This window comes from Rhinolophus sinicus, chromosome 15 (genome assembly GCF_057876585.1).
Source record: "Rhinolophus sinicus isolate RSI-liver-muscle chromosome 15, RSI-T2T, whole genome shotgun sequence".
Taxonomy (NCBI): domain Eukaryota; kingdom Metazoa; phylum Chordata; class Mammalia; order Chiroptera; family Rhinolophidae; genus Rhinolophus; species Rhinolophus sinicus.
Genome location: NC_142515.1, coordinates 129,011,111 through 129,039,058, shown reverse-complemented (window position 1 = coordinate 129,039,058; position 27,948 = coordinate 129,011,111). Strand labels below are relative to the sequence as shown.

Sequence of the window (27,948 nt, the reverse complement as noted above, 5' to 3'; positions counted from 1 at the left end):
ACATTCAATAACTGTGATTTTAGGCTTCTTTTTGGGATGGAAGAGTGAACACTAGAGCCAAAAGCTATTTGCTTTACTAGTGAATTTTTATGACATTTCTTTAACTTTATAAATTATAACAATGAATTCTTTGTTGTCTGTTTATTATAAGGAATAAGAAGCCATAGTATGAAGATTTTCTTTGGGAAGATAAGACCTCTTATTTCTTGGCATTTTCATCCCTCCCCACCCGCTCCATCCTACACAACTCGTTGCTTGGAACAAGGCACAATTTTAGCATTGTTTCAACCAACTATTCCTTGGAGAATGGCAAATGAGGAAACAACAGAGTGACACGCTTCATGGGGGCAGTGCGGTTCAGTGCCCACATGTAGAGGAGGCTGAGGTCTGCTGATTTTTGACCCTAGGTCCCCAGGTGATGGTGGGCAAAGCAATTTACCAACCTGGGGCTCTGTCTCCTTACCTTTAACTGAAAAGTTGGGACTAGATGGTTTCTAAGAGCCACCATCTAAGGATATTTGACTCATATTCTGCTGGGGGGGTCAAAGACTGTGTTTTGGGAAGGGCTGATAAAGTCATCGGCAACAGGCATGGCCCAAGGAGAAGAGGAAGCACCCAGAAAAGAGGGCTCTTCATGCCGGGCCTGGCCTGTAGCTGGCCAGTGATCCTAAAGTGATAGACATGGGGGGCAGACTCCCTTAGCCAGAGGGGGACTCGAAGTGTGGCTCTAGGAGGCACTGCTGGTATCAGAGTTGGGGTGCAGAGAAAGGACCACAAGCAGGAACCAACTCCCTGCGTAAGGGCTGGGATTGAATCCTTAACTAGAATGTGTTGAATAGCTATTCTTGAAATTAGAGGAAAAAATGCAAAACTGTAGTCAGGTGGTTCTTCTTTCTGGCCCTAGCCCTACCCTCAGCCCGTTTTTCTTTATTTTCACTCTTCTGTTCCAGTTTTCTCATGGCTTCATCTTTCACATTCCTGCAGGTGACAGGTAGACTTGAGTTTATATTCCATCTGTGCCTTTCTAGTTGTATGATCTTGGGTAAGTTACTTAATTTCCTTAAAAACCAGTTTCCCAATCTGCCAAGTAGAGATACTAGCAATTAACATGTACCATGTTAGTATTATTGTGTTAACACGGAATAACATAGGCAGAATATTGGGTATAGTACTGTCAAAGGGTAAGCTGTGATTGTCGCGTGTTGTTCCTAAATGGCCCTTTGTAGTATCATCTGTCCTCCAGTGTAACAAACATCTCAAGATTTAGTGGCCTAGATTTATTTCCCATGATCCCATGGGTTGCTGTGGTTCAGCTGGATGGTTCTTCTGCTAGTAGTTTGGGATTTCTCAGGCAGCTACAGTCAAATGGTGGCTGGGACAGGACTATCTAAAATGGCTTTACTTACATGTCTGCCGTCTTGGCAGGGGTAAATGGAAGCTGGAGAATCTTTCTTTGCAGGGGCGGAGAAAGGTTCTCCATGTGGTCTCCACAAAGTGGCAGGATCTCAAGAGCAAAGGTCTCAAGAGGGCCTGCTCCAGTGTGGGAGCACAGTTTATATCATGTTTGCTAATGTTGCTTTGACTACATTTAGTCAACATGGCCCAAGACTAGAGTCAGTATGGGAGGAGCTACTCGAGGAATGACTACGGACAGGCATGGTGCAGTGGAGCCAGCAAAATAAGTCTGCCACATCCGGGTTCCAAGTCCCTGCTATCTGGAATGCATCTTTATGGGGACGTCACTCTAGTAGCTTGGACTAACTTCTTCCAGTCAGATAAGCAGTTCTTTGATTAGCATGGTACTGGTGTTAGGTTATACATCAGATGTCCTAATTTTATCAACTTTCTCCCTAGATTATTCCATATCAGTTTTCACATTTCTGAGTTGAAAACCTAAACACACCTTATCCCCCCCCCCCCCCCCATTTTCTTACCAAAATCCTGACTTCATGAAACTCTGGCATGTATCCCTTAGTTCTCCACCCCCCACTGCCTTGTCCTTTGGTGAACAGCTGCAATACCTTTTGGTTAAGTTTTCTTTACACATCACTTTCTGTCGGATACATTTTTATCCCCAAGAACCTGCAGTATATTTATAGTTCTTGTTCCATGAAACCTAACCTTCCTGCTTGTTTTTCTGAGGTCCTTATTTATCTGACCCTGCTCCGCTGATATGACTCCTTTTTTCCCCCCAACATGGTACGTCACTCACCCTCTAGAATCAGAGAATGAGGAGGGACAGTACCTAAAGTCCCTGTACATTATAAATATCTTAGAACACAGAGGGGAATGGAGGAGGCAAAGTGGAGGCAGGACAGAAATCCCGAAGCCAAGATGTAAAGTGGAAGAGATTCGCTCTTCCTATTTGTGTTTTTGAGAATTAGGTAAGAGGAAAAGGGAGAGTCCGATGTTTCAGGGGGGTCGAAATTAGATGCCCTTTAGTGGAATCTCTTACTTTTTAGAAATCCTGAACTGTCTTTTGTTCCTCGCACTGCACTGCCCGTGGCTCAGTTGGGTAAAACATCCACACAGTCTGGTTTTATGGTCATAGTGGTGCCCGCGTGTGTGTTCTAGTGCCGTGCTTGGCGCACAGTGAGTGCCTCACAGTGGTTTGGGGTGAAGAATAGAAGCAAAACGTAAGTTCAGTTCATAGTTTTAATAAATGAAGACGGACAATATCAACAAAGTCAAATGAAAGGTTGGATGTCCTTATACGTGACACGGAGAGAGACGCAGGACGCAGCCTCATGAATGATCTTCGCCGTTTCAAGTGGACATTTGTTGAGCACACACTGCGTGTGGCTGGGACGTGTGAAGGCTGGGCGCCACAGCACACACAGCTAGAGGACCTGTCTTCTGTAGACGGAGCACACGAAACGCCTAGGGACAAGGGAAGGGAGAGCCCTTAGGTTTTTTGCTGTTCTAGATCGATAGATAAGCCTTTTGGAGCAGATAAAATTTTAAAACAGGACATTGAAAGAGATTAGCTTCCTGTTCATATGCAGAAACAGCATGTTATAAAGTGATAAATGTAGAAAGGCGTTAACTGAGGACGCCTAGCAGGCAGATTCAGTTGTTCAGGGGCGTTATTCTGATACTGTGCATGTCCATTCCAGAGGCGTAGTGCTTTTGTGAAACCAGTGATGATGTTTCACCTCAGTGACCCAGAGGCTGAGGAAATAAGTGGTAGACACTTTTGAAGAATCCCCCACCCCACCAGCTTTCAACCACAGTTTCAGGCATCCTATTTTAAAGAATTCGACTCCTGGGTGGTCCACTTGGCTTTATGAACTTGAACTTTAAGGCAGCCGCATTCTTGGAGTGGCGCGGTGGTCTCCTCGTACTGAGATCCTGGTTTGTCCCCCTTAACTTCTCAGCACAGCTGAAGATGGAGCCCTGTTTCTTACTGGAGACTTGCAGGCAGAGGCTTGCCCCGCTATGTCATGCAGGGATGCAGGGGAGAATTTTCCTTAGGAGGGCCTCCTCAGAAGTCTTGGAGATGGGCCTTGAGTTCTTGGCTGGAATGGGGCTTTTCCAGAGCGGAGGCTGCAGGAATGTTCGTCATTGATTGAGAGACGTGCTGCCCGACTATTTTCATGAGAGTCACATAAAAACCTCTCTTGTCTTAAGCCGGCTTTGAAAGGTGTTTTCCTAATGATTTTCCCAGTGAAACAGAATGACTGTGAGGGAGAGTGCAGTTAAGTCGCCGGAATGCTCTGGGCCGCTGCCTTCCCCTCCCGGCCCCTGCCTGCCTCCCCCAAAGCTCCTCCTTTCCCGGCACACACTTGCTGCTCTGTTTTCTGTTCTGGAGCTGCCTGAATTGTGTGATTTTTGTAGGTGAATATGAACTCTTCAATCCAGGAGGAAGTGCCAGGAACACAAACAGCCCCGCAAACTGGCATTCGCCAGCCGAGCTGGTTGCATGATGTCCCCGGGGCACTTCGTTTGACAGAAAACTCAGGCGCTGGGCTCTCGCAAGCATCCAAGAAGTATTCCAAAAAGGGAGAAAGAATGACCAGGAAAAGGCTATAATCTGTAATTGGGAGGTGCTCCAACTCTGGGGCATGTTGGATTTTTGTTGTTAATCTTTATCCAAGCTGCTTCTGATTTTGGGGCTACTCTGGCCAGGTTAATAGCCTTTGAAAAGGGGATTTCAAATTGGTGACCCACAAGCCAAATTCCAGTCACAGACTGCGTGTGTGTGTGTGTGTGTGTGTGTGTGTGTTACAAGTTTAAAAGTACCCCCAGCTGGTGCTAAGCGGTGGTGGCTCTGTTAGGTGGGGTAGGTGCTCCCCGGTTGGCCCCACTCGTCCCTGCCCCTCTTAGTTTTGTCCACAAGCTGCGCCCCTCTGCGTGTTCCTTGCATGGTCCCTGCAGGCCTTGGAGTGTGTACCAGGATTTTCACAGTGTTCCTTGAATGCTGGAGTCCATTTACTCTGAGACAAACCCAAAGGATAGTTAAGGACGTTTCAGGAATTGATTTGTATTACAGAACTAAAATTTAGAACCATCTGCAGTAGTTTCTCAGTGAAAACGTTTTCCAGCTTCTACCAGTGGCCAACCCTGACTGAAAGTCTGACTTTCAGCAGTTCTTTCGGTATCGGGAACTGACTTCCTCAAAGGCCTGTCCGTTGCCAGTCTCCTCAGACAACAGAGCAAGTGGCTGGGCCAACACCTGGTGCTTCCCGTGCCCAGGGTCCTGCTGAAGACACCTCTGACATAGCACATGTGCCCGCCCGCCCCAGGGGCCAACGTCAGGAAACACTAAAATCAGTACAAAGAAGTGATCACATGTTCGGGGGCCCAGATCAGTTCTTGGCGTTCTCTGCTAACGAAAAATATAACATCTGCAGACATTCAGCTTTCTGAGCCACAAAAAGTCTGTCTTGTCTTTACATAACCCCTTTGCACACCTGAGCCTTCAGTTGTGATAATTTGAGCTGTATCCTTTCCTGTGCCCTCGCCTCCCTGTGGAAGTTTTCAGAGGACGTGGGGACTAGAGCAGGGAAGAAGCTGAGAAGCTCTGGTGGCAGAATATAGCCCCCAGGCCATACAATGAGCTGCTGCATAACTGACGATGTGATAAGTAGAATAAGCCACCAAAAAAAGAGTTTTGAAATAATGATTCTTCTTAGAATCATTGTACTTCCTCCGTGATTATTAAAGGAAAACCTTTAAAATTTAGTATTAACTGAAACGTTGCATCAGGTTTTCATATTGTGTATTGTCTTGTGTTTTTATTCCATGTGCCTGATAGGATGGAACTTACAGTGGGTCACCATGGGTTGTAGAATGAAAACACCTCCCTACAGTAGAGGCTGTTATTTGGTCTCGGGGCTGTTCCACCTGTAGGCCCTCAATTTCTACCATTTCTATTCTGTCATAGACACTAAACGTACAGTAAAAATAGTATCTAGAGGAATCTATCTTCTTTACATTACTTGGCTTTTACTTTTTCTCTCAGATAATTCTGTGTCTCTTAAAGCACCTGTTTTAAAGGGCACTGACTCTGGGTGGTGGACACACAATGTGAGATATAGATAATATATTACAGAATTGTACACCTGAAACCTGAAATCTATATAACTTTACTAACAATTGTCACCCCAATAAACTTTAATTTTTAAAAAAATGTTAATTATTAAACTAGGTGAGGATTTAAACTAGTTGGCTGACATTTTTTAATTAAGTTTTTAAAGTTTGAGGTAATCATAGATTCACATGCAATCATAAGAAATAATAGAGGTTTCATTTACTTTTTATTCAGTTCTCCCCGACTGTAGCATCTTGAAATACTCTAGGACAATGTCACACCCAGGGTGTTGACATCAGTCAGGCAAGGCAGAGAACCCTTCTGTCATCACAGGGATTCCTCAGGTTGTCCTTTGGTTGCCACACTCATCCCCCCAACCCCACCTCTGGCAACCACCAGAGGTGGTCTGTTCATTTCTATAATTTCGTGGCTGACTTATTTTTCAGTACATTTCTCCAATAGTTGGCCTCTGGGAAGTGAAGACCATTTAACACTTAGGCAGGGCCGATGACTTTTGTAGGTGGAAGCTGGTATTTATAGATGCATGCTCTCAAGCGTTGCTTTGTGTGGCTGTGCCAGGTGACAGTGTAGGGTCCCCAACTCCAGAGTACTGAGACGTCAGAAAATGCCGCTGCCAAAGGTTGATGGAATTTTCCCACCTGAATTCACTACCTCCCCAAAGCAGGCCAAGAAGTGCCCTCAGTGGCAGAGCGTTTCTGGCCTCTCCCTGACACTGGGGTAGTCCAATACCATCTGGAGCTCCTGGCAGCTGAGGAAGGGTGAGGGAAGGTGTTTTCTAACTTGTCAACCTGCTGTGACTCTACTGCTGTTGGGACTGTGAGCTGTTTCCTTTTCTCTCCATCTTTGAAGTTCTCTGTGCCGTGGGCAGCTCTGCTTTGACCTTGTGTTGCATGCACTTGGAGCTTCTGGAATGCCACAAGGTGCCACATAGTCTTTCCCCCTTTCTTGCGCTCAGACTGATGTAATTATCTGACGCTACCATAGAAGTAAAAGCCATTGCCATTCCTAAACAAGCAGCTGTTACTAGAAGCGTCACGAATCATCTGACGTCCACAGTGTTTGGGCCTCGCTTACACTTGCTCTGATCTGGAGCTCTGCAGCTCAAACACTTGTATCTTAGCACGTGAAGGGTGAAATCCGGCGGAGGACATATCAGAGGAAATTGATTTTTGTAAGTTTTTATGGATTGGAATTGCTTATAACAGCTCTGTCCTTGGCATAAATCAGCAGTACATTTTCAACTCTTTTAATTACAGAAATCAAATGGTATAGCTTAGAAGTATATAATTATGGCAAGAAATTTGACATTTCAGGCCTATTATATTATACTTATTTATATTTAAACTGTTAAATATTTTGTCATCATTGAAGTCTTAAGTCCCATAATAAAATCAATTTCTACTTTAGGGACATAAGAATTGATAGAAGGAGTTAATGGACTCACAAAGCCATGTGCTGACTGACTTGTAACAAAGGAATTCATGGGTTTCTAAGGTCCTTCCCTCCCTTCCTTCCTATTCTGCTTTCTTTCACGTTATGTCCAATTTTAACCTTCTTTGCAAACTGAAAAGTTGCTAAGATTTTAATGAACTATCTATGTGTCTAAAGTTCTTATCTATAAACTTAAACTAGCCAGTTGAGTTGTGGAGAGAATGGAATCTGTGGTTTTGGGATCTGGAATGCTATGCAAAGGAAAGAATAAAAAGTGAAAATTTTAATGAGAGCAGCTGTGTGAAGCTTGTTAGTCACATTTGTGTTTTGTTCACAAAAAAAAAAAAGAGAAAGAATAAATTGAAGTTGCTGATTTGTGGCATTTATCTGATTAATACCTGCAGTACTGCATATATGAGGACTGACAAGTTCACGAACTTGTTGCACCGATGTTGCTAACTTTTTTTGATATCAGGTTTATTCATTATGAATTTGTACCAACTGGACAAACAGTTAACCAAGTTTATTATTTGCAAGTGCTGAAAAGGCTGCATGAAAAAGTTAGACGACATGAACTTTTTGCCAACAATTCATGGTTCTTGCATCACAACAACGCACCAGCTCACATGGCACTGCCTGTGAGTTTTTAGCCAGGAAACAAATAACTGTATTGGAACACCCTCCCTGCTCACCTGATCTGGCCCCCAATGATTTCTTTCTTTACCCGAAGATAAAAGAAATATTGAAAGGAAGACATTTTGACGACATTCAGGACATCAAGGGTAATACGATGACAGCTCTGATGGCTATTCCAGAAAGAGTTCCAACATTGCTTTGAAGGGTGGACTAGGCGCTGACATGGGTGCATAGTTTCCCAAGGGGAGTACTTCGAAGGTGACCATAGTGATATTCAGCAATGAGTATGTAGCACTTTCTCTAGGATGAGTTCACGAACTTAATTGTCCAACCTCGTATATGGAGACAAAGTTTTTCCTTCTCAGCAAATGAGTTTCTTTTGTTACCGAGGCTCCTTTGTCAGTTACCTGTGCATTAAAGAGTTTTCAGTGCCTGGTCTTCAGCATTAAATTGGATAATTCCTGATACAAGAAAAGAAACCCATATGCCTTGGAATTTAGTTATCAGTTACTTAGGAATTTCAGTTCCACAGAGATTACTAAAACTGAGTCAGTTTTGTTTTTGACTCAAAAACATAATTCCATTGGGAAGTTTATATATCCTATCAGTTTTAAATGTAAAATGTTGTTCTGAATGAGTAAGAAATTAAACGTGTGCAGCGTTCTGAGATTAGGATGTTGGGGAATAGGGGTATTTCTCGTAGTTAGAGTGAAGCTTACAATACAGTGTTGGACAAGCGCTTTTTGATTATCTTCACGTACTAAGTTGAAGGTTTCTGTTTACTTCGGCTTCAAAGTACTTAAATGAGAAATAACATTAATGCTGCCCAACTAAGAAACATCACCTCATTGCCACTAGAATGTAAACCCCCTGTGGGCAGAGATGGCGTAGATGTTGGTTATGCCTGTATTTCTAGCTCCTAGAATAGTTCCTGACACATAAGAGGCAACGGTACCATTTTGCTGAATGAATAAATAACAAACACAGAATAATAGACTGAGGAATTGTATAAGGTCTGCATCTTCTCTTCAGTAAGTACTGTCTAGTTTATTCCCCCTTGAGAACAGTGAAACTGTACATTTGTTTGCTGTAGGTCAAGAACCAGCTTCCCTCAGGTAAGACGTTTTACGCAGCATAAATGACATATTTTAAAAAGATGCCTCAGCTACATTATGTAGGTCATACTTGCCTCTTCCAGATACTCTCACATCCTGGATCAAGTAAGTACGACGTTCCCTAACAAAGAATATAATTCCTTGACTCTTAAAACAATGCAATAGAAAAGAAGCAGGTCAAGTTGGAGACGGACGTATTGGATGATTACTGGGTACTAAACGCTGATCTGTGGAGAAGGGTGTCAGAGCCTCTGACCTTCATGATAGCCTTGTGTACTAGTAGCTATTACTCTCCACTGCACAGGTGAGGCGGTAAGCTTAGCCAGTACGTGGTGAAGCCTGATATTGAGTCCAGTTGTGCCTGACTCCAAAATCCATGCACTTGGCACCATGTTTTTCTTTCTGACTACGACAGTCTAATTTCTGTGGTTTATTTCCATCCAACTTGAAGAAGTTGTTTGCATTCACGGTTTCCAAGTTCTTGCTTTGGTTAAGGAGTGCTTTTCAGTCCGCTATACCTGACTTCTTTGGTACCTGTTGGCACTGAAGGTCTTTTGGAAGGTCCCACTTGAGATTCTGTCATCACTTCATTTTCCTCCTGTCCTGGTTTTCTACCTCTGCCGACTCTCTTGGGGTTTCATTAAATTTATGGACTATTTGCGGGGGAGAGAAGTGGCAACTACCTATGTGAGTCTTCCCGTTTGTTAGCATGCATAGCTCCCCTTTTAAGTCTTTTAAAAATGACTTCCAATAAGTTTTATAACTTTCTCCACAAAACTACCTGTTTAAATGAATTACACATTCCAACAGTTTGCTGTGGGTTACAGAAACTCAGTTGATTTTTGTATATTCTTATAACAGGCAACATTGCTGAATTATTTCTAGTAGTTCATTTGTATTTTATTTTGACTTTTAAAAAAACTTTTTATTTGGAAATAATTTTAGATTTACCGAAGGTTTACAAAGATTTTACAGGGAGTCTCTCTGTACCCTTCACCCAGTTCTCCCTAAGGTTAACTTCTTACATAACTGTGGCACTTTTGCCAAAACTGAAAAAAATGATACTGGTACATTACTGTTAACTACAGACTTTATTTGGATTGCACCCCTTTTTCCACTAATGTCTCTTTTCTATGCCAGGATCCAATCCAGAATATCACATGGCATTTAGTCTCTTGATTTTTAATGTAGAAAATTGTACCATCTGCAAAGAATAATAGTTTTGTCCCTTAGTTACCAAATCTGTGTGTGTGGTGTATGGTAGCTATTAGATGTGTATATACAGAGGGTGCTAAAAAATATGTCTACACATTTTAAGAAAGGAAAACTGTATTAAAATTGTAATACTCAATATATACCGATAACAGAAGATGAATCCAAGTCACATTTGACTTCTGCAATTATAAGAGGTGCTCAAAGTGGTTACTATCAGCATCCAGACACTTCTGATTACAGCGAACTGCTGCTTGAGCAATGTTGACCGAAGTGTCCACTTGTATACATTTTTTTGGCACCCCTGGTATATATGCATACCTTCCCGCACAGGCGTGGACTGACCACTCTTTTCCAGGCTCTTCCTCCTCCCATAAATGTTGGAGCTCCCAGGATTCTGTCCTTTGCCCTTTAATCCTCGGTTGCTGCACATTCTTCTGGGCCCAGGGGGGTGTAGGGGGTTGTCTCTCAACTATTGTGTATTTCCCTGTGTGGCTTAGGTGTAGCCTGTCTGCCCAAGGCGGCCAGTTCACTACAATCACCAGATCTTTCTTTCTAGCATAGATTTCTTTTGAGTTGGCTGTCTTCTGGAAATGTCTGTCTGGATTTTCCACCGACTTTCAGTACGTATGTCTTAAGGGAACATATCTCACTGTTTTCTCCTGCCAACTTGTCACTCCTCCTGTATTTCCTGCCTCAACAATCGCCCAGTTATCCTAGACAGAGAGCAACCTGGACTCGTCCTGGATGCCTCCCTGTCTCCAGTCCCCTTCCTCAGTCTGTTCATTGTTTTCTTTCTCACTAATTTACCACCTTCTCTCCATCCCAGCTCTTTCACTAACTGCTCTCATTCTTCCGTCGCTTTCACACATCAGACTCCTTCACGTGGCATTCAGAGCCCCATGGTGCCCCCCCCACCGCTCCACCCCCACTCTGTGCCCACACACCTGCGTCCCTGGGGTCCTGGGAGGAGCCATGCTTCCTCACCCTTTCTCCTTTGGAAGTTATACATACTCGTATAAGGATGCTTTTTGTTGTTGTTCCTACTCTCTCTTTTCCTGATAAACTCCTGCCGATTTTCCGTCCCCATTCAGTGGTCACTGCTTCTAGGAAAGCTTTGGTCTCCCCTGCTGGGTTCGGTGTACCTCCGAGTGCTCTCGAGGTAGCTTGTGTCTTTCTCGCCCGGCACTTACAGCACTGAGCCTGTTTAGTTATTTATCTGTATAGCAGCTGTCTTCTCCTCGACACTACTGTACGTTCTTCAGGGTCAAAGACCGATGCTGTATTTTTCTTTGTGCTTCCTATAGCTAAGCACACCTGGCACATAGCTGTTACTCGTCATGTTTATTGAGTGAATAAATGTACTCACTGTTCTTGGAAACCCTGACTTGACTGTTTCGAAAACTCACATATACATATACGTATACGTATACGTATATGTATATGTGTGTGTTTGTATGTGTGTGTGTGTGTGTGTGTGTGTGTGTATGTGTATTTTTTAACCAGGGTCAAACGTCTTTAGATGTCAGCTTCTTTATTTGTCAGCGAGGTGGGTGCACTGGACAATCTCTCAAGCCCTTCACAGCTCCTACGAACTGTTATTATGATTTAAGATTTAGCATCCTTGAGCATATTCAAAAGAAAATGATGCAAATTCTGAAGGAAATTCCAAAAGGGGAGTTCCAAAATATTTTGAACAATGGTAGTTACGTCGAAATAATAATTTGGCATTTTGGTTCTACTGCAGAACTAAATGTGTCACGTGCTCATGACCTGAGCACTTGCACATTTGACGGGTTTCCTGATGACGATCAGAGTTTCTGTTCCTTTGCTTACATGTCTGAATCGTTTTAGAGAGGCGGTAAATTCTCCTTTGCTGAACATTTTCAAGTAAAAGTTAGCCCACTGCGTCTTGTGCATATTGTAGATGGGATGGGATTGCAAATGGAACTGCAGTGATGGGACTGATTGACCTCTGAGATCTTGCCTAATGATGAGATTATTCAATTTGGTTGTTTACAGCTTTTGTTTTTATGCTACAACAGAAAAGTTGAATTTTAATCAGATAACACTATTTTTTTTCACTTTCATCTCTTACTGGATTTAATATCAACATTAGAAAGCCACCAGAAGTCTGTGTTTATCAAAATTGTTGACTTTTGTGCATCCACAAAGGAAATATAGTGGGGCTTGCTGAAATGACCTGGATCAAATCGGCGTCTGCGTTCCAATTTCGGAAGGCTTTTTTAGCATAGTCTATTTTTTTTTTTAACTTTTAAAATGTAAAATATAGCATAGATACAGAAAACCACATAAAACAAATCTGTGCTTTAATGAATTCCCACTCAGTGGACATTCTCAGAACTGTCACTCAGGTCAGAAGGCAGAAGTCAGCCAGACACCCCAAAGTCTCTCCATGTCCCGTCCCAAACACAGCCCCTGCCTCCCAATGGAAGTTTACAGGTTCTCATTTTCATCACTTCTTTGCATTTCTTAATGGTTTCGTCACATCAATAGGCATCCTTAAATATTCTACTTTCATTTCATCTTCTAAAATATGTCTGTTTTAAGCCTTGTTTGGTGTCAGATCCGCCTCCCATCCTTGTTTCTCTCCCTTGTAATTGACTGTTCAGGAAATTGGATTATTGGACCTGTGGCATGTCGCAGGCTGGATTTTGCTGATGGCTCCGGCTGGCTAGGACTTGGCTGTTTAGAACAAGTGTGGCTCTTTCATGCCTCAGTCCTGGAAGGAATGATACCCTACCTGGAATACCCCTTCATTCCCCCTTGTCTCCCTACCCTGAACCTTGTTCATGAGATTGGCTCTTACCTGTCCTTCAGAACTTAACTCAGACCTCACCCCTCCAAGAAAGAGTCCCTGACTTTCCATCTGATAATCGAGCTGTCCCTTCCTGTGGTCTCAGAGCACCTGTCACCTCTAGCATGACACTGAGGACATTGTTGCGGTTGCTTCTTTACCTGTTTTTCTCTTGCTGAGAGGCTTTCATCCACCAAACCTTTGCGAGATACTTCTAGTGCATAGAATACGGAGAGGGACAAGGCACAGCTCCCTGCCCCCAAGAAGCTCACAGGCAGGGAGGGACGGACAAGAATGGTATAAAATGTTCTGAGTGGAGGAAACGGGTGGACAGGAGAGTCTAGACGAGAGGGTTCCCATCCTAAACTGTGAAGCAAGTGCAGCAGGGACCGACCACACAGGGTTTTCCAGAGGACATGTGTGTGGGCACTTACTACACAGAAAAAGGCATGTTCCATTTTATAGTCATTCATTAAGCACTTTTAGGTGACAAGCTTCATATTATTATCATGGATGATAACCTTTTTTCCGTTTTTGATAGCTGTGGCAGATATTTTTCAAATGTATAACTAAAAAGCTGGATTAAAGTATCAGCGGAAGGGTTCATGTATACAGAAGGAGAAAACCAGTCTGTAACATTTATCTAAGTATAAAAATATAAATTAATGATTTTCTATTTCCAGAAACTAGGCTGAGGGTAATAGATTCCCTGGTTAGGCAGAGAAAGGAATGGATCCTTTTTATGGTTCGGAAGAGTTGACGATTACATCATCCTCCATTTTTCAGAATTCAGAACAGAATTTTGCTAGCTTGTCTGTTCATTACGTTGTTTAATTTTCTGGAAAAGTAGACATTTTTAGTGTACTTTTTATGTGGCGATGTAATATAATTTCTTTCATTCTCCATCTTGAAGTACTCAGTATTTAAAACTACTCCTTTAAGAAGACGCTGTCCCCCAGCAAAAGACATGTGTCTTTGGCTACGGCCTTTGCTGTTCTAAGAGCCCATGGCTTTGCTTCGTAAGAGTCTTCTAACTCTCAAGTATGATGCTTTTATGGTATCTTTGCTCCCCAGGAAGCCAGTCCTACAGGGCACAGTGACAACTGAGAAGCTAACTTGAATGTAACTGGATATAATTGCACTGGATCGGACTGTCCAGTATCCTTGTACTGGCTGAGATTTCACACTGTATAGACCCGCACACTATTTCAAGAATTCTATCTGGAACATGAACTCGGCTCTTATACCTGTGATGGACTGAATGGTTGTGTCCCCCACACATGTATACGTTGAAATTCTGACATCCATTGTGATGGTGTTAGGAGGTGGAGCCTTTGGGAGGTGAGGTCATGAGGATGGAAGCCTCCTGAGTGCGATCAGTGTCCTTATAAAAGAGACCCACAGACTCCCCAGCCCCTTCTCCGTGAGGGCACAGGGAGGAGACAGCTGTTTGTGAACCAGGAAGAGTGCCCTCACAGCACCTTGATCTTGCATTGCTCAGCGTTCAGAATTGTGAGAAATAAATGTCTGTTGCTTAAGTCATTGAGTCTACAGTACTTTTGTTACAGAAGCTGGAATGGTCTAAGAGAATACCCTTCAATATATTGTTACCTACATTTAACACTAATTGCTCAATGAATGGGCTTTGGTTACTTTCTGTTCTTTTATAACCCAAACAACTTTTTATTACAGAGAGTTTCAAATATAGACACAGAAATAGAAGGACCAGCACAACGGACCCCATGTACCCATCCTCCAGCTTCAGCAGTTGTCGTCCCCTGATGGATTTGTTCCATCTGTACTTCCACTGGCTCTTTCTTCCCCTCCCTACTAGTGCATTGTTTTGAAGTATATCCTAGACATCATATCATTTCACCAAATCATTCAAAAATGATTAAACAAATCATGATATAAGTGACGTGTATGTATTAGTACCTGTTATATACCTAGATGATTAATATGTATCTCTAAAACATAAGGACTTAAAAAGATAATCACGGTTCCATTCTCATGCCTAAAAATTTAAAAATTCCCTTAGAAGCATAAAATAATCCAGATAGTATTAAAATTTCCCCTATGGTGTTTCATTGTTTTTTTGTTTTTTTTTTTACAGTTGATTTGCTTTCATCAGAATCCAAACGTGGTTCACACATTGCTTTTGATGGGTGTGCTAACATTATGTTCTTATTATAAAAGTAACATATGCTCAACCAAGACAATTTTTAATATATCAAAAAGTATATGAAAGTAAATATTATTTTTGTTTTATTGCCTCAAAATGATTTTTTACTCTTTGGGATTATTTTCTACTAATCTGTATATATGCAACTGTACAATTTTTACGTAGTAAGTATTCTCTCTGCTCTTCCTTTGGGCTTAATTTGCTCATGTTTTTCTAGTTCTTAAGGTAGAAGCTTAGCTTTCCATAATTTTTTCTTTTCTAATATAAACACTTAAAGCTATAACTTTCCCTTTAGGCATGTTGTTTTCATTATCATATAATTCGAAATATTTTCTAATTCCCCTTATGATTTCTTTTATCTGTTTTATTTAAAAATGTCTTGCTTAATCTTCAAATATTTGGGGGATTTTCTAGATACCTTATTGTTACTATTATCTAATATAATACTTTATATGATTTCAACCCTTTTAAATGTCTTGCAACATATCTTATGGCCTGTAATAATTTATTCTTGGAAGTATTCCTGGAAAAGAATGTACATTCTGCAAATGTTGGGTGTAGTGATCTTGTCAATTCGGGCATATTCACATGCAAAAGAATGGAGTTTGACCCTCATACCACATATAAAAATCAACTCCAAATGAATCACAACCTACATGGGTAAGGTAAAACTAAAACTCTTAAGAGAAAAGCACAAATGTAAGCCTTCATGACCTTGGTTTAAGCAATGGTTTCTTTAGATAATGACACCAAAAGCACAATGAAACAATGAAATTGATAAATTGGATTTCATGAAACTGAAAATGTTTATGTCAAAGGACAACATTAAGGAAGGGAAAAGACAACCCAGGGGATGGGAGAAAATATTTGCAAGTCAGATATCTGATTAGGAATGTGTATCTATGATATATAAAGAACTCTTACAACTATGATATATAAAGAACTCTTACAACAATGATAAAAAGACAACCTAATAAAAATGAGCCAATGATTTGAATAGAGATTTTTCTAAAGAAGCTACATAAATAGCCAATAAGCGCATGAAAAGATGCTCCACATCATTACCCATCAGAAACATGCAAATCAGAACTACAAGATGTCACTTCACACCCAAGTAGCATGACTATAATTTAAAAAACAAAACACAGACTATAATAAGTGTGTTCTGGATGTGGAGAAATTGGAACCCTCAATTTCTAGTGGAAATATAAAATGGTTACTTTGGAAAACAGTCTGACAGTCCCTCAAATGATGAAACGTAGAGCTACCACATGACCCAGTAATTTGACTTCTTGGTATATATCCAAGAGAAATGAAGACATAGCCATACAAAATCTTGTACATGAATGTGCACAGCAGCATTATTCATAATAGCCAAAAATTGGAAACAAAGCAAAGGTCCATTAACTGATGGATGAGCGAATCAAATGTGGTCTGTCTAGTCAATGAAATACTATTGGGCCGTAAAAAGGAATGAAGTACTGAGCTACACGAATATGAATGAACCTTGAACACGTGGTGCTAAGTGAAAGAAGCCAGTCACAGAGCCCACATGTTGTATGAGCCTTTGTAGGAAATATCCAGAATAGGCAAATCTGTAGATGCAGGCAGTAGATTAGTGGTAGCCTGGGGTTGGGGTGGTGGCACTGGGGACATGGGAGCTGAGCGCTAAATGGTATGGAATGATGAAAATGTTCTGAAATTAATTGCAGCAATGGTTGCACAAATCTGTGAATTTACCAAAACCCACTGAATTGTAGGTACACTTTAAATGAATTGTATTATTTGTGAATTATAGCTCAGACTGTTAAAAAAATAAAAAGGAACCAGGAATACCCATAGCTCAGGACAAGAGCCCTTGATATTCCTTAACATCATGGTGACTTTGCAGAAAGAACTTCTCAGCTGGAGTTAATTGATTTGAACAACTCAAGTCCACTAGGCAAATAAGCAGTGGATGGCTTACCGTGGTGGCAGAGTTCAGTTTTCTAGCATAGTTTTCAAATAACTATGATGTTAAGAGGAGAATAAAGTCTCAGGTGAATGAAACCTACATGACCTAAAAGAAAAAAAAAAGTCAGGTCAAGTTGGTTGATAATGTTATTCATTTATTTCATGCTCTTGTTGGTTTATTTCTTTTGTCAATTTTTGCTTCAGTTATTTTAGAGTTCTATTACTAGGTGCTACACACTTAAGATTCTATGTCTTCTTGATATAACCCTGTTCATCTCTAGTTATACGCTTGCCTTGAAGGCCACATGATTTGATATTAATGTAGCCACACCAGCATTTTATACTTAGGGTGTGCATATTATAATTTCTTTCTACACTTTTACTTTCAACTTGCCTGTGTGTTTATATTTGAAGCACTTTTCCTGTAAACAACATAGTTGTTTTGTAAACTTGGCCCGAGAACCTGTTTTTTGGTAACCTGTGTTAGCCAAAGTACTTTTTGGGGAATGCTGTTCTAGGCAGGAGAATGCAAATTAGAGATTTGCAAGAATAAAATAGAAAACTTAACTTCATTTTTATTTGAATTAATTGATTATTTGTCCAAGTGGCATTATTATTACAACCATGTAATACCTAGTTTTTGTTTTCCTCCCGTCTGCTTAATACTGATAACATATGTAATAGCTAGGCCATCCTCTTCAGGGTCTTACGTCCTGAAAATCTTTTATCACATTGTCTAAGCAAATTAAGCTGAAGCATTTTGGTTTTCTATTAGATAGATATTTGCAAAAAAACAAATCCCTCCATTAAGGAAGATAAATGCATTGCCATGGTGTTGGAGGGGAAGCTAGAAATAAGATGTGTTGAAACTCAGGGAAATACAAACCAAAAGATAATAGTGAGCAATTTGATTATTTTTTATTTATGAAGAATTGGTTAAAAATAACTTTTAAAGAGTTTACACTTAGGCAGTGGCATGGAAATTCTCAGAAGTAGTTTACATTTTTCTGTACTCTTAAAATATGTACACTTTTTTATATTTTTAATTTAAGCAGTTAACAGGGCCAAGCAGAGGCTAATTATACATGAAAGGAACAAACTTCTCTGTTCTGTCACTCCTCTCTGCTCCCTGACACTGGGGTGAGAGAGTTGGGGGGAGGATCCTGGGGGGGGGAGGGGCACCCACGCTGTGGTAAATCTGCAGCTCGTCCAAATAGCATTTGACGTCTGTCCCGAGTCTGTGCCCCACCTCACCCATCTTCCAGAGTGGATTATCTGTTTGTTCAGGTGTCTGTTTCCTTCTGTTGCATAAATGTGTACATGGCTCCTTTTTCTATGATGCTACAAAGGTCATTTTTCCCCTCTTATTTCTAGTCAAACTCCAACTTCAAGCGGAAGAGAGAGGAGTTGTGTCTATCAAAGGAGTGTGTGCGAACCGCTATCTCGCTATGAAGGAAGATGGGAGATTACTGGCTTCCGTAAGTAACACTCTGTTTCTGTAGGTTTTTCCTTTGTGATCTGCTGTTGCTGTTACTATACTAGTTTGGGTATGTGTTAAATCTTTACTAAGGGTTTTAAAAGTATTGTATCATTTAGTCTACATATTCACCCCGTAAAATAGAGTATTATGCTCTTTATTTCACATGTGCAGAAACTGAAGTTTTGAGGGACTAGTAAAGTAACCCAGGAAACAGCTGGCGGGAGGCAGACCTGGGGGAGCCATGGCAGCCTTGACTCCAGCCACAAGCACTCATTAATTCACTGCCTTTTCCTGCCTTCGCTACAAAGCTATTAAACCACCCGTTTATAAAGAAAGGCCTTGTATTGTGCATTGTTTGAAGATCGGTGGGATGAACATACAAACTTTTGAGTGTTCATTTTGCAGTTTCTTCTTTCAGACTTGACATACTGAACACCTGCAGTGTAGCACATGAGTTGAAAAAGTGAGTTGTCAACGAAGGTGCAAATACTGGCTGTGCCACTCAGGAGCCGCGTGTTCCTAGGAGAATGATTCCGAGTCAGTTCCCTCCCCTGTAAAACAGAGACTCCAGCGAGCCCTCCTAGAGCCTGGGGGAGGTCTAAATTAGGACATGTATATCAAGTGCCAGAATCAGGTCTAATACATAATAGGTCCTAAAGTGGCTACTTCCTCCTTGTGGTATTTCCCGTTTGTACACAAGGTCATTTAGGGCAGGGATCTCTCTCTCTCTCTCTCTCTCTCTCTCTCTCCTCTTTTACTTTTTATCGCAGCTAGTCAAGGGTCCTAGCTCCTGGATCCTGTTCTTCCCACTAACCCAGGCTCCCTGACAACTTTACCTTTAATATTAGAACCAGACTACATGTCTGTTGAGCAAACACAGTGTGTGGGGACTGGTGCAGGGAAATAAAGCAGCATAAAGGACACAGACCCCACTTCCATCTTATTGGGGGAGCCGATAGGACATGTGCCTAAAAGTGTGTGTGTACATGTACACACAATCCACAGCCATAATACCAATACCAGCAGCCAGTGATGACCCCTCTGTAACTTATCCCGCAGAGGGGATCTGATAGTTCGGAGCAGCTGTGGTGCATTGCGCTATACAAATCGTTTCTGAAATTTTTTTCTCCAGTGAGGACCTTTGGATTTCTGAAGGTACTGAAATGGATTTACAGAGAAAAAGAATATTTCAACCATGACATTGATCATCTGACAAAGATATATTTATGTTGATATTATCGACCAATATTGTTTTTGCAGGATAAATAACAAGTTTGAGTGTAGTGGAGTGGCTCTCTTTATTTCTGTTATTGAATAAATTTTAGAATCCTCTTCAACAATAGCCGATACTTACTGCACATACAGTGTGCCACGTGCTGTGCTGGCATCAGGGTTATACAACTGAATCCAGCCTGGTCTGCACCCTTCATGAGTCACAGTGCTGGGGGGGCAGAAGTCTAAGTAAGTGTGATAATGTGTAAGGGTTTTGACTGTTCTATATCTTGCATACATGCCTAGTAATATAGGAAAGGCAGTAAGAAGTATTGTGATACAGGAATACAGGAAAGGAAGTGATTCAACTTCTCTGGGTTGAGGACGATGACCACTAGGTAGTGTGAATCACACGTACAGTGTGAATCACTATGGCTTCTGCAGCTGCTGTAGAGGCAGGAGTTCATGGGGCAGTCTGGGAGCAGCAGGAATGGAGACGAGACTGTAGATAATTCTAGGACATAGCACCTGCAAAGGCATGTGTGCAGGACGTTTACTGGGTGAATCTCCAGAGTTACAAGTAATTCACTACTGTGGGAGCGTAATGTGTGCAGGAATTACAAGGTGGAAAGGAAGAGATATGGCTGGAGAGGTAGGGAGACTGCCTGCTACCTACACTGTGCAGCTACAAGTGGTGGAAGACACAGTCAGATTTGAATTTGAGAACGATCATGCCGGCAGCAGTGTAGCGGATGGTTTTGAGGGGGCCAAGACTGGTGGAGATAGGCCAGTTCAGGCAAGTGGTGATGAGAACCTCGCAGTAACGGGGCAGAGAGGCCGAGTCGACTGCTAGCACTTGAGATGGTTTATATTGAGGAGTGTAGCAGAGGGGAAAGTCAAAGATGGCTCCTAGGTTTCTGGTTTGGATGAGAAGGTAGATGAAAAAGGGGAACGAGGAAAAGCACAAGTTCTGGGAAAAGGTAATACAGGTTCAAATGTAGACCTACCATGTTTCCCTGAAAATAAGACCTAGCCGGACAGTCAGCTCTAATGCGTCTTTTGGAGCAAAAATTAATATAAGACCCGGTCTTATTTTACTATGATATACGACCCAGTCTTATCTAACATAATATAATACCGGGTCTTATGTTAATTTTTGCTCCAAAAGACGCATTAGAGCTGATTGTCCGGCTAGGTCTTATTTTCAGGGAAACGCGGTATCTAGTTCAAGTTGCCTAAGAGACATTCTGCTGCAGATGTTCACTACATAGTTGGAATTACAGGTCGGGAGCTTAGAGAGGTCTGTGTCGATACCCAGATTTGGGTGTCATCAGCATAGAGGTGGCAATTAAATCAGGGAAATGGGTGAGGTTTACTAGGTGAAAAATAGCCCTAAAAGATTGACTACCTAGGACTTTAACTTCTTCGACTGTTCTTGTCTTTTTTCCTACCAGTCTGTTGTTAATTCAAGGGATGATGTAATACGTGGGGAGTCTACCACAGTAGTATTTTAAATATTTCCAGGACAGTGAATCAGTGGGTAATTTTGGATGACCTTGATTTTATAGAAGGAGGAAGAGGGGTTTACCCCTACTCTTCTCACCTCAAGATGTGACAAATCACATATAGTGTGAATCACTGTGGCTTCTGCAGTCGTGTTGGTTTGGCTACTGTCAGACAGTGAAAGTGGTGGAGGAAAAAAGGAGATGCACAGATTGGCTTCTGTTATAACTGACTATGGACAACACTAGTCAAATGGTTTTAAAGCTCTAGCCTCTTCTCTGTCTTAATCTGGCTCAATGAGTGATTTGAGATTGTTACCCAGTGGTTTTCCACTCACTGAGATTAGAAGACCCAGTGAGTGGAATCCTGGTGGCCCTGTAAGATAGTCATTGGAGTGGCTTTCATCTCGAGAATATAGTCCGGAATGTAGGTACATCTCTAATGATAAAAAGCTCTATAGTTGTCAAAGTGATGAAAACAGCAGCTACTTTATATAAAGTGCATCTCTGAAACTACTGGGGTCCATAAAACGGGATGAATTTAAGACAATAGACCTGAAAATGAACTGCCTTCTCATTCTTACAGAATTCTCTGCAAATTGGAGAATTCTGACGTCTTCTCTTGGTAAACAGGCATTAAGCTTCCCAAACTGTTGATTCTGTACCATCAGAAGTGTAAAGTGCTGTGAAATAAACTGTTATCTCATTTCTTCCTTAGCTAACCAGGACCTTTCACAAGATTAAGGTCACAGCATTTTATTTAGTCTTAAATGTGTTTCTGTTTCCTTGGATGTGTTCATTCTTCCTGATACAGTAAGAGTTAATTTAGCAATGCTTAGGAATCTATCAGAAACTCTTCTGTAGGGACAAAGCTACAGCTATTCCACATAAATGGAAAAGTCAGGAATTATCAGTTTCCTTTGAGGAATGGCATCAGCCAAGACCTGGTTGTTCCAGCTCCCATCATAGGATCGATTCCTGCCAAGTTCACAAATTAATCCCTAATCTTACCACTCAATTTGTATGGCTCGCTGCCATGCGTTTTCAGCAGCAGTCGTATCTCTTTCAAATTAGTCCGGGTGGGCTCTATCAATCTTCAGAGGAGAAAGTAACTATCCACACCCCAAAACCAAGGAGGTGGTGTTGGTGGGTCAGGAAGTGGCATATTTCTCTCTGAGTCAGACCCAGAGGCATTGAACTGTCAACAGCAACAACTTCTGCTGTAATCCAGTGTTGTGACAAGTAGCATCATTTGGGGATGCAGATACTCCTTATAACCTAGGGAAACGGGGCTTACGCCGTTACACTTGCCAAAGGCATACTTCTTTCCATTCTTCTCCCTGGCCCTATTCCAGACCGCCGCGTTAATGGCGCCCCGGGGCTCTCCTGCATTTTACCCTGGTGGGATTCCCACAGTGATTTGTAGAACATTCCAGTTTCTCCTCAAAAAGAAGACTAGTCTGGACACATAAAACATTTCGGTTTCTAAGTCACATTGGGTAGATTACTACCCATTGAGAGGATGAAAAAAGACTAAGTTGTGCGTCATTTTTTCCTCCAGTACCGTCACGTAGTAATGGTACTAACGCATTCAGGCGAAGGATTTCTCACCATTTGAAAACATTTCTTAAGGGACTTTCCCCCCCGTCAAAGCTAGAAAATACAAAAGTTCAAAGAGTAACTATATTTAACTACCAAAGCCTATATTTGGAGGCAGACGTGGAGTCGTTCTTTAATACACAACAGACTCTTTATTCCATTCCATAGCGGGATAAATTCTGTTGCTATGAGCAACAGATGTCCAGAATAAATATTAGGATTTCTTAAGTGTTCACAAAATTGTAGTAGATTTTTTTTTAATTACATAAAGTGAGATTAATTATAGTTTTACGTTTAAATCATCAAACAATCTCAATTGGCATGGGTAGGAAAACAATCTGCCTGGTCTTCATCTGCTTAGAAAGTTGCCCATTGTTTTCTGTAAAAGACTATAGATGGTAATAACCTGAGCAAAATATCTCAGTAAGTATTTGAGAGGGTGTAACTTGTGTTAATCCATAATAGTGAAATATGAAAATGTATTTATATTCTCTGAGGATATGCATTTAATTACTGTAAGAGTAAAATACATTTTTACCTATTGAAGAACTTTCTTAGTTGATGGGCCTTTACAAAGATATGAAACCTACACACAAAGTAAAGTAGAGAAAACAGATTTTTGAGGGCTCAATTATCCAGATTGACAATATATACTGATCAAATTTGTCAGAAAAATACAACAATTAAAGAGGAATGTATATCATTTTTAAATGATCAAATATAATTAAATGCAAAGGTTACTGCCTACTAAGAATTATTGTTTCTTTTAGAAACCAATCTTATAACATTTTACATAACCTACATATATATTACAAAACTGAGATCCAATTTACTTTTTAACTTTTCACAATTTGTAAGTTTTATTTTGTTCTGAACTAGTCAACACTAATACTTACATCATGTCTGTTTTCAATTCTCAGAAGTGGTGTAAGCAAAAGCATTTCTGGATTCATGTTGAGCAAACTCCCTCCTAAGCCAAACTGCAAAATCAAAGTACTGTAAAAGAATAAATAATCCAATAAACAGAGCATGGGGAAATGGCCATAAGGTTCAAATCTAATATTTAGCAGTGGACAAGAACTGTGAAGCCAGTGGCATAGGACAGGCGAGGAGGGGAACAGGGGGACGCGTAAAGTTACCCCCCCATACTGTATTCTTTGCAAGTCGCTGTACAGAGTCCACATTTTAAGGGATGTGGGGCTCCATGTCGTTGAGGGGGGAGTAGCTACATAAATTATTTGGAATTCTTTTGTGTGAGAAATTTGTCTGTTCTCCATTTATTTATTTATTCAGTCATTTATATCAGCATATACTCGTGGACATTTATTTTATACTTTGGGTCATAATCCAATAATGAGTTTTTTATTTTGTTGTTCAGATTGTTCTAGCTTTGGCCTTTGGGAGCTTTTTCAGTTGGCTCCCATGTCCCTTTCACATACCCCAATCAGTGTGGGATTTCTTTTTGAGCACTGCCTCATTTTATGGCCTACAAGACCCTCTAGGCTCAGCTCGTACAGCCCCTCCTGCAGCCTAGAATGAGCCGTGTCCCTAAGGAACCTTGGTTCCTTTGACTGGAAAATGGCGTTAGGGAAACTGGATGCTGGGTAGCTTGTTGCTACTTACTACTGAGATGTGTTTCCTCCTAGGCCTCTCACCCAACAGAGCAAGAAATGCGGGCATCTGCGCACCTGGGGATACACACATATCTGTAAATACAGTAAGCTAAACAGGAGGCCATACTGTGTGGCCAACCCTAAGCCACCAGTATCGCATGGGTCATTTTAGCCGCCCCGCTCTTGCTTGTCTGTAACCCCCAATAGTGAGAAACCTATTTCCCACCATCTCCTTGGATCACTTTTTCCATATGTATTCATATCTCACATCACTTTCCTTTCTTTTTGAAATTTCAAAGGAAATTAAATGTCTAGACAAAAACAAGCCAAACTATTTAAAATGTTGACTCTACTGTTTCAAACTCTCTTTGATTCTTCCCTATTCCGATACCCCTACAAGGGGTCGAACTACCAGCATCATCTGTAAACTCATTAGCGTCACTGTCATCACCGCCAACAGAGGGTCCTGCGCCCCTTGCAAAGGACCCTGAGCTAAGCTGGTCTCGGGGATGGCCTCCCACGTGCCCACTGCTAACACAGAGTTGTGTCCCTCTCATACATGCTTGTACACACTCCCCCTGTAGGTTCCATACTTCTTGGAACTGAGAATGATGGCTTATTATTCTCAACTCTCGTAACTCAACACACTTTCTAGCATTCCATGGTAATTACTTTAAAACTTCCAGTTCTCTGGTTATTAGCATTAGCAAGAGGGAAAGAGGGTTCCGTGATACGTCTGTCGCGTAGTGTGTGCTCACTGATTCATTATCTCTGTGAGGATGTTTAATAGTCATCCCAAACCCAACGTGTTCAAAACGGAATTCCTAACTGTCCCCTGTGAGTTCCCTCGCAGAGCCTCCCCGTCTTAGTAAGTCCTCATTCAAGAACACAGTGCCATCCTGGATGCCTCTGTCTCTCACACTGCACGCCTGATCTGTCAGGCTGCTTCTCATCCCTGCTGCCACCACTGTGGTCCGGTCTCCATTTATCCTGAGCAAGCCTCCAACTGGTGGCTCTAATGGAGGTGTCTGCCTTTGGCCCAGTGTCGTCTTGGCAGCTGGAGCAGCCCTGGAAAAATATGTCAGATCAGGCCACTTTTCTGTTCAAAAGCCTACAATGGCCTTTCGTTTTCTCAGTAGGAGCCAAAGTACGTACAATAACTTTTCAGTCTCCTGTCTCATTTCCTCTGGGCCCTCGTGTCCTACTCCCCTCCCCTTCAAGCTCTCTTTGCGTGCACCCTGGCCTCCTGCTGCCCCCACACACTCCAGGCCTGACCCTGCTGTAGGGCGTGGGCACTGGCTGTCCCCTCTCTCTGCTAAAAATGCCCTTCTTTTAACTCCTTCACCTCCCAGTGTCTGCTCAAATGTCACTTTCTCAGTGGCACCCCCCGTGATTGCTGTTTAGTATTGCAATCTAATCTCTGCCCCACCACTCCCACTCCCAATCCTTTTTATCCTACTCAGTTTTCTTTCTGTAGGATTTATCATTTGAGCACACCAGTTACTCAGTCAGTTCTTCTGCCTGCTTACTGCCTGTCCCCCCCAGCTTGATCCGAGCAGCATAAAGGCACGTACACTTGTTCAGTGTGGTCACTGATCAATCCCAGGGCCTAGAAGACAAAAATGCACGTTAAATGAGTAAATGGATTACTGAACTGTGAGCTTTTATATCCCCAAATTATTCTTAGCAAAAAAAAGTAAAGGAAAATTTAATTTGATGAAAGGTGTTAGATAGCTACGTGGGCAAACGGTGTCTACAGTTTAAAAATAAGTCACTGAGAGCACCGCCTTTTAGAGTCCTCACTCCTGAGTACATGATAACGATGTCACAGGACTGTTGTGATATTTAAATAAAATGATGTGCGGGAAAGCCGTCAGTAACTGAGGTAAGAGGTTTCCCGGCTCCTGGCCTCTGTAAATGAAGGCTTGAAGGCCAGGTATCGTTGACATAAGCCCTTAGAAGCTACTGATCCACTTCCTCAGCGATGTCATTTCATCAAAGACTCTCTTTTCTCTTAAGTTTGCAATGGTGAGCAGTTAAACATTGGGGACAGGAAAAAAGCTCTGTAAATATGTTTATCAACGTTCCTGAAACTTGTATCACATCCATTTTTAACAAGTACGTTAAGATCACAGTCACTAAAGACAATTTGCAAACTGATAGAATTGAACATTGTACCTGCATGGGCCTGTTAAACGCGTCTTGAGAGTTGAATTTTGGCCTCTGACCCATTGAAAAATTAATGCAGTTTGTTTTCAAGTGTATAACAGTTGTTTAGTAAGTTGACTTGTCTGGGCGCCTGGCACAGATGCAAGTCTTCCTTCCCTCCCGTTTTGTAAAGGCACAAGTAACCTCTGTAAGAAACGATTGTGGGCTCCATGATGCAGTGTCCACGTAGTCCCGGTCCTGTTTCTTTTCTGTGAAATAGTAGGAACTGGCAGAGAAGGCAGATATTATTGGCATGGCACGTAATCCCGTAGGCCAGGCACTGTAGGGGTGCCAGCTAGCAAGGTGGGGCGCCCTGGAAGTTGACAGAGCACCAGAAAATGAGCATCTTAGGGTCCTGATGACTGAGTGACGTGGGTAGGTCTGCTCTGGGGAGTTAGACCTTTCGTGTCATCTTTGTGGTGGCTCCGACTTTGCCTCTCTTTGCTTTCTGTCACTTTTCTACTCCTGACCTTAAACCTACAAGAGGGAAAGTGGAAGATTTTTATCACTGGCACTGAAAACTGACAAAGTAACTGAGGTTGACTTGAGTCAACACAAAATGTGTCATCCATTTCCCCAGACGTGGTGTGGGTTGCGGGCTGGGGACGTGTTCTACGGTGACCACCTTTGAATCTTTCTGAGCCACACATGACAGTCCAGGGGTCACAGAGCTGGGACCTTGTGCAGTGCTTCTCTACAAGGCTAGGGATTCATTTGCATCAGAAAGACAAGTTGCTTCATGAGTAATTTGTTGAAAAAAAAAAAAGAGCAAATTCCATAAGTTTTTGTATTTCAGTTTTAAACAGTTCAGTTAACAATGGTCAAAACGTGAAGCCGAGTAGATACGCAGTAACATTCTCAACTCTCAAAGCCGACCCCAGACCTGCTGTCCTGCCGTCACACCTGAGACACCTGTCCACTGTGAGGTCTCTCTCGGCCCTTAACTGTTCATTTCGGTTATCAGTTACGCCAGCTCTTTTCATTGTTTTCTTGTCTTATGTTTTTTCTGGCAATTTGTGTCATTGTTTAGTTTCTCTTGGAACCAAAGAATCTGAGAAATGATTCATGTTTTCCGAATGTGGGTTTTCCCAATGCTGAAGTTTCCTAGATTTGAATATATAGACATAGGGGAAATCTGGTATATTCATACATACAAAACCATGGGTTTATGACATGTTTCTATGTGTACATGTTGTATTTAAATATATGTGGAGATATAAACATGTGTAAAATTATATGGTTTTCTATATGAGTTTATCGTTCTAGCACCCATCTATAATTGTAATATGAAAAATAAATGATTTTTCCTTTCTTCCCTTAAAGTGAATAAATCATTTATTGATTCCCCACCCCCTGCCCCCAGAGGTCAGTAAGTATCATCAGTGCCACCCTGTGAAGTTGATTTTTGAACATGTATCTGAAATAATATGGTG

General features: G+C 41.7%; 2 protein-coding genes across 3 annotated transcripts in view; one reads left to right on the top strand and one right to left on the bottom strand.

The window, feature by feature from the left end:
* Nucleotides 1-27,948, top strand: part of FGF2 (fibroblast growth factor 2) — a 50,147-nt gene that overhangs the window by 15,698 nt on the left and 6,501 nt on the right. Inside the window, exon 2 of the mRNA XM_074338547.2 lies at nucleotides 18,276-18,379. Coding sequence (XP_074194648.1) covers nucleotides 18,276-18,379 — 104 coding nt within the window. The remainder of the gene's footprint in view (nucleotides 1-18,275; nucleotides 18,380-27,948) is intronic.
* On the bottom strand, nucleotides 25,069-27,141 carry LOC109452465 (uncharacterized). Of its 2 annotated transcripts, none has more exons than XM_088792622.1 (3): nucleotides 26,486-27,141; nucleotides 25,837-25,916; nucleotides 25,069-25,375 (listed from the first exon to the last, which is right to left on the bottom strand). In XM_088792622.1, exons 1-3 carry the CDS (start codon nucleotides 26,537-26,539, stop codon nucleotides 25,132-25,134), a joined length of 378 nt encoding a protein of 125 aa, XP_088648748.1. In that variant the 5' UTR covers nucleotides 26,540-27,141; the 3' UTR covers nucleotides 25,069-25,131. The 2 variants fall into 2 exon arrangements, with proteins under 2 accessions (XP_088648748.1, XP_088648749.1); XM_088792623.1 differs by having other exon boundaries at nucleotides 25,882-25,916.